Source organism: Mus caroli, chromosome 16 (assembly GCF_900094665.2).
Source record: "Mus caroli chromosome 16, CAROLI_EIJ_v1.1, whole genome shotgun sequence".
NCBI lineage: Eukaryota > Metazoa > Chordata > Mammalia > Rodentia > Muridae > Mus > Mus caroli.
In genome coordinates, this window is record NC_034585.1 from 86,927,581 (window position 1) to 86,934,475 (window position 6,895).

Sequence of the window (6,895 nt, forward strand, 5' to 3'; positions counted from 1 at the left end):
CGTGTGTGCGTGTGTGTGTGGGTGTGTGCGTGTGTGTGTGTGCGCGCGTGTGTGCGTGTGTGTGCGTGTGTGTGTGTGTGTGCGTGTGTGTGTGTGTGTGTGTGCGTGTGCGTGCGCACATACACTCAGGAAACTCAGAAATCATGATGGGAGTGGGGATCAGCGGCTAAAGAACTTGTCACATAAGCAAGAGGACCTGAGTTTGATTCCCCAGAATGCTTGCAAAACGTGGCAGATGAGAGGCATCCCATCTCCGGAAGGCACGGGCAGGAGAATCACCGAGTTGCTGGCATTTCAAGTTACAGGCTCAACAGGAGGTCTTGTCTCAAAAATGAGGTAGAGAAAAAGGGATTGGGGTGATGGCTCAACAGTTGAGACTTGTGTTTGGCAGAGACCAGGCCTTGAGAGTCGCCACCTGCAAGTCCAGCAGCAGGGACTAGAATGCCTCCTCTGGCCTCTAGGGACCTCTGCACACACGTGTACACACCCATAAGAAATACTTCTTTAAAACAATACGTTAGGCCAGTGGTTAAGAACATTGGCTGCTGTTCCAGAGGACCTGCATTTAGCACTCATGTCAGGCAGCTTATAGCTGTAACTCTAGGTTCATGGGAACCAACCAAGACTCACATGCACAGACCACCTCCCCCAACCCCCTCACTTCCATACATCATAACTTAGAAAGTAAATCTAGAATAGAATTCAAAATGTAGTTAGCCATCCAGAAAGTCACCCAGTGTTGATCTGACTCCCACACAGTATCCACACACTTGCACACATGCACAAAGAGATATATACAAACAGAGAGAAATTATAAAAGCAAGTGTCCATGTATGATCGGAAGATATTTACCAAGTTTCCTCATTAATATTAAAATATCCAGGGCTGATGGCACTGGCTTGTAATACCTGCCACCCACGAGGCTGATGGAGGTGGACTGCAAGCTCAACCCTGCGTGGGTTACAGAGCGAGTTCAAGGCCCACCTAGGCAAGATAATAAGACCCCCATGCCTAAATAAAAAGTAGAGAGAGCTGGGCTCAGCTGGGGGAGGGGCTCCACAGGGGAGCAGTTGCTTAGTGTGCATGAAACTCCAGGTTAATATTTTTCAAAAAGATCACAAGTGAATCAGGGAAGCATCCACCAAAGAAATAAGAATTCTTGATTCGAGCATTCCCTAAACCTGCATTCAGACAAAGAACGCCAGACCCTGTCACAGGCTCTCTAGATGTTCCTTGGTCCTAATTGGCTGCCACACTGCATGAATGGTGGTCTCTGTTATAGTCTGACAATTGAGTACTGAGATCTGATTTGTGCTGAGTCTCATGTTGCATTCATTCCAACATCCCAGGATCAGTGGGAAGAGTGGGGACACAGCAGACATGACCTTTGTAGCCCTGGATCCCTGCAGCAGATGGAATCGTGCTTCCCCAAGCTTTCATATCTCGGTCCTAATCACTATTACCCCAGAATGGCATGTATTTGGCATGTGGGTCTTCAAAGACACAATTAGCTAAGTTAAAGGTGCAGAAGAGAAGGTTGGACCCTCCTCCAATATGGCTTGCTGCTAAAAGAGGATTTAAGACAGGGACACCCAAACACAGCAAGAAGACATGCACAGACTCAGCTGTACTTCCGTAGTCAAGAGTTTAAGAAGCCAGGAGGAAGGCCAGAGATAGATTCTAACCTAGAAACTTTAGTGGGAGCAGGGCCCCACTGACATCTTGACTTCTGGGACTATGATAGAAAACCTTTTTGTTTTCAGTTGTTCAAGTGTGCAGCACTAACAGAGACACACATCCCTGTCACTGGACACTGTCCTTAGTGACTGATTTCCCACCTAGCCCTTTCAGGACCAAAGAAGCCATCTCACAGGGCTGAGTCCCTTAGTAAACCCACCCACTTGTCCTTTTCTTGCTCCTACTGTCTCCATGACGATGAGGAACAAGCTGTTTTGTTTATGCACCTCCTTTTGCACACAGTAAGCTCATGGTTGAGCAATCTGCTTAGAAGAGAGTAGTGGACTTCTGAATACCAGACGTTAGGGATCGCTGGAGATGGGGTTGAACAACTAGAAGAGAGAACTGATTAAAAGATCCTGATGAAATCTAAAATGAAGACCTCCTGTATGTGTGTCTTCATGTACCACGTAACGCAGTAGCTGACACCTGCCAAGGCATTGCCACAGACACAAGGAGAAAGCCACTGGCATGCTGTGCACACGCATGGCTGGAACCCAAGGACCACCTCTGGGAAACTTGATGGGCACATTACAAGAGGAAGGTTGACTTTGGCTTACAGTTTGATGGGATAAAGCCCATGGTGGCAGGGAGGGCAATGGGGGCTGGAATGTGAGGCACTTGGTCCCAAGGCATCAGCAGTGAGGACACAGAGCACTATGGGCGCTGGTGTCCAGCTCCTTAAGCCCTTTCTGTTCAGTCCAGGATCCCAGCCCATGGAGTCGTGTCTTCTACATTTAGGGTAGGTCTTTCAGTCTCAATGAACACACCCTAGAGGCTCCCTCACTGTGGTGCCCACAGGGTGGTCTCCCAAGTGATCCTAGATCTCATCACAGGGCACTTCATTTGGGTCCTGTACTTCTGTTGCCAACTCCCCCTCCCCACCCCCCAGACCCCCGCCCTTCTCCCAAGGTGCCCTAGAAGAGTTAAAGTGCCACTATGGGTGGCCCACATAACCATAGGATGACATCAGAAGCAAGGCTGTGAGCCTCCCAAGGAAGGGTTGCCTGACCTGATCACCCACGTGAGTGGCCTGTCACCTTTCACCATCTCCCCTTGATTTGCAGATTGTGGCCAAGAAATACAGAGATTTTGAGTTTCCTTCTGAAATGACTGGCATTTGGAGGTACTTGAATAATGCTTACGCCCGGGATGAATTCACTAACACGTGTCCAGCCGACCGGGAGATTGAACACGCGTATTCCGATGCAGCGAAAAGGATGAAGTGAGGCTGGCTTGCGGCAGATGAGTGGGCGGACCTTCCAGGAGAGCCCTCTGTTTCTTCCCTGAAACAGCTCTTTTGCAAAATAGCGCTGACTCTCTAAATGCCACCATAGGATGCAGGGCCTTGGCGATTTGTCTACTCATTCCTCCTACGCTAATTTATATCTTTGGGATTCAGTTCTCCTGTAATCCATGTTTAGGGCGATAGTGTTTTGTAGCTTGTTTCACGGCAAACAGGCTTTGACTTAAGTTCTTGGCATTTTAAAGAGGTTAGTCTTTCTTTGATAGTTTTCATAATCACATGGCTTGTTTTTCTCTTCTCAAGTATCAGTTTAAAATGGAGATGCTGTTTTATACTTATAGAATGCTTTAGAACAGTATTAGAGGGTATGAAGAAGAAAGTTTTTAAAATCACATAAAATTCTATATATTTTCTGATGACAATTTGATGAATATTTCCAGAACCGGCCAATCTTTCATGTATGCCTGTGCTCATACATACTCGTGAGTGCACATACATCACATATAATTTCATTCATCCGTGGAATGGCATTTGTGTAAGAAGGCAATGAAGGTATCTTCTGGTTCCTTAAAGGTTATCACAGAAGACTTAAAACAAAGGATTTAGCCCTGCTGAGCCACACAGGGGTTGTAGAGCCTCTTGCAGAACCATGGGACAGCGGGACCTAGGGTAATGAGACCAGGGTATCTTGCTTCTGCTTTAAGGATGTTGTTGCTCTGAACCCAGGTGTGGAGGAGAGGGTTCCCCGTGCCTTTGGAACCCACTCTTCTCACTCCCCCAGAGGGACTGTGCTTTCATGGGGACTCTTCCTGTCAGCTCTGGCTTGGAGACTCTCCCTGCCTTACATCACAGTGTAAGCCTACAAGTCCTGCTCATGTCAGTGCTTCGGTGAAGATGGTGTACCCGAGGCTAGCTCATTCACGTCTTCTTTCTATCTCATTGCTGTTCTTTCTATGTCAACCTGAGGCGAAGCAGGAAAACTGAATTCCAGATGAAAATCCGGAAAGTCCCACTCTTAAGCTGTTCTGGAAAAATGGTCCTTTCCTGAGAAGTTGAGGAGTTTCTGGTGTGCTTGTGGCATTCCCTCCATCATCCTTGGGGCCACCCTTGGTCATAGTGAGGCCTGTTCCAGCCTAACCATGAATGAGGAAATGTGAGCTTGCAAGCTCTGCAAGGCTTGTCCCTTCACCACCATACACCCTACAGGAAACATCTCTTGTACACTTGGCTACAGCGCTGGGCTCTGGAACCTCATGCTTCATAGGCACTTGGGTGAGGGTGCCAGTAAGATCCCGAGATTAGGTGAAGAAATATCTCGAAAGGAAACGAAGTCCAATATGGTGGCCACTACATTTTCTTGTTTCTTGGAAGCTGTGGCTTCAGTCCAATCGTCTGTTTCTTTGTCACCCAAAGAAGGTTTTCAGGGTTCTGTCTAGCCTGTCCCATCCTGGTCCAGCACCTCTGTAGGAGTCACCTTGTTAAGCTCTTGTGACATTCAAACTTGGTAAATGAGTTGATGGTTGGGAGTTAGTTATGTTAATTTTGTTCTTTTAGATATTAAAATGATCACAAGCGATGTGCCTTACAAATTAAACATTCTCAATCAACTCCATTGTTTTTCTTTAGTTTGTGTATGTGTGTTTAACACGCCTGCATGTGTGTTTGTGTTTGGGATGTGTGGGTGTGCATGCACATGCGGTGAAGGCTTGGGATGACAGAGGTTGAGAATCTTGACTGCTCTGCTACCTTACTCTTTTTTGTTTTTGTTTTTGTTTTTGTCTTTGTTTTTCTGAGACAGGGTTTCTCTGTGTAGCCCTGGCTGTCCTGGAACTCACTCTGTAGACCAGGCTGGCCTCGAACTCAGAAGTCTGCCTGCCTCTGCCTCCCAAGTGCTGGGATTAAAGGCATGTGCCACCACTGTCCAGCTACCTTACTCTTTAAAGGCAGAGTTTTTCAAGCCCAAAGCGTATGGCTAGTCGCACTATTAAGCTTGCTCCAGGGATCCTGTCTCCACCTCTGAGGCTGGTGCTACCACACCCACCTGACATTTACCTGTGTTCTAGGGAACTGAACCCCGGTGCAGCAAGCACTTCACTGCTGAACCATTTCCCAGCCACAGTAGAAATTAAGTGAAACCAGCCTCCCCTGCCCCAGCTTCCTCTCTCCCACTTTGCCTTTTCCATTTGGATTTGAAGAAATAAAAACCGAAGAGTGCAAATCTGAACCAGAGGTTGCTTATGTTCGCGTGAGATAATCCATGTGTGTTGTAAACCACAGACGTTTTAATGGCACCTCAAAGCGGTCTGAACAGACATGTGTGGCCTCTTTGTCCAGGTGGCTGAAATAGATGCTGTGTGGGCCTTTTCATGATGACTGGTAGCTCTAGGAAAGTGGCTCCTGGGGGCAGTCATCCTCAGTCCTGGCCCCTGTGCCCAGCCTTATGTCCACCCTGCTTGGCCACGCCCCCAGCTCCACCCTCCCTGGGAAATCCCCCCACAGATGCTGAGTGTGTGTAACATCTGGGACGATCTAATTCCATCCTCACTTACAGTTGTTGAGAAGAATTAGAAAATAACCGCATCATTTTTACTAGAAAGCCAACTCTCCTTTGACTACAGAGAGCACTGACTGCATAGTTATCCTGTAGCAGTCAGTCTGAGAAAAATCTTAGCAGATCCAGAAATGAAAGGCCTTTGCTAGCCACGTGCCGACCCATGGCACACATGCGCTCACCAGCACATGCGCACTCACCTGCACATGCGCACTCACCAGCCCATGGGCACTCACCTGCACATGCGCACTCACCTGCACATGCGCACTCACCTGCACATGCGCACTCACCAGCACATGGGCACTCACCTGCACATGCGCACTCACCAGCACATGGGCACTCACCTGCACATGCGCACTCACCTGCACATGCGCACTCACCTGCACATGCGCACTCACCAGCACATGCATCTTATACATGCTCACCATACTGTCACAAATACATATACATACACCCGCATTACCCTTAACAACCCCGCACATACACTTATTCCCACGCGTGTTTGCATGTATATGCACATACACGTGCACGGCTTCGCCCAACTCCCAGAGCGAGCAGAGCTCAGGGCTCCCCTTGCACATCCTGCACCAATGCCTGGTGACTCACTCCCAGTGGAGTCCCGCCACCCTTTAGGCCCCAATTATCAGTGGTTCAAAGTTATTCTTGGAATAATTGCTTTAAAAAGCTAGAATACCCCCCCCCAACCTTTCTTTGTCTTTTACAGTTAAGAGAACAAAAACATGTTTTATTCTAAGAATGTGAAATCCCCAATCCGGTAACATGGACGAATAAGTGATAAACGGTACAAAAATGACAGTGGCTTAGCTTTTCCTCTTAAGTCATTTACCTTTCAAAATTTAAATTTTTGCTTAATCTGTTACCATGCTTGTGGGCGTGGTCATTTTAAAAGGCTGGATGGAGATCCCTGGCAACAGGGACAGGCTCACCTGGCACTAGTAAGTCTAGCCTGCTCTCCTATCCTCTGTGTGCTTAGGAGGCCAACAGGGAGCGCCTGCGGCCATAGCCTGGCTTGGACAAAATAAGTGGTGTCACCGCTGAAGGATCATCCTGAGTTTTGGACAGCTCTTGCTTTGAATGAGGCTGTGTAGTCGGGGAGAGCCCAACCCTTATTATTTGGCTTAAACTAACTAGTACAGGTACTTGTTCAGGTTGTGATCCAAGGGAAATTATGTTCAGAAGTGTGGAGCAGCACACATCCGGATGGCGCAGGAGCTATCTGTCCCGAGAATAAGGCCCAGGTAAGACTACCAACAGGGTCTTATCTTACACACTATTTCGTTCATAGCCACCCAGCCCCTGTCCCAGCTCACTCTGGGTGCCTCCAGGGCTCCCAGCTCTTC

At 48.0% G+C, this 6,895-nt stretch overlaps 1 protein-coding gene across 1 annotated transcript in view; it reads left to right on the plus strand.

Annotated features, from left to right (window-relative positions):
- Clic6 (chloride intracellular channel 6) overlaps nt 1-4,590 on the plus strand; it is a 45,517-nt gene extending 40,927 nt beyond the window's left edge. The window contains exon 6 of the mRNA XM_021185242.1: nt 2,805-4,590. Coding sequence (XP_021040901.1) covers nt 2,805-2,966 — 162 coding nt within the window. The 3' untranslated portion in view covers nt 2,967-4,590. The remainder of the gene's footprint in view (nt 1-2,804) is intronic.
- Nucleotides 4,591-6,895: the final 2,305 nt, after the last annotated feature.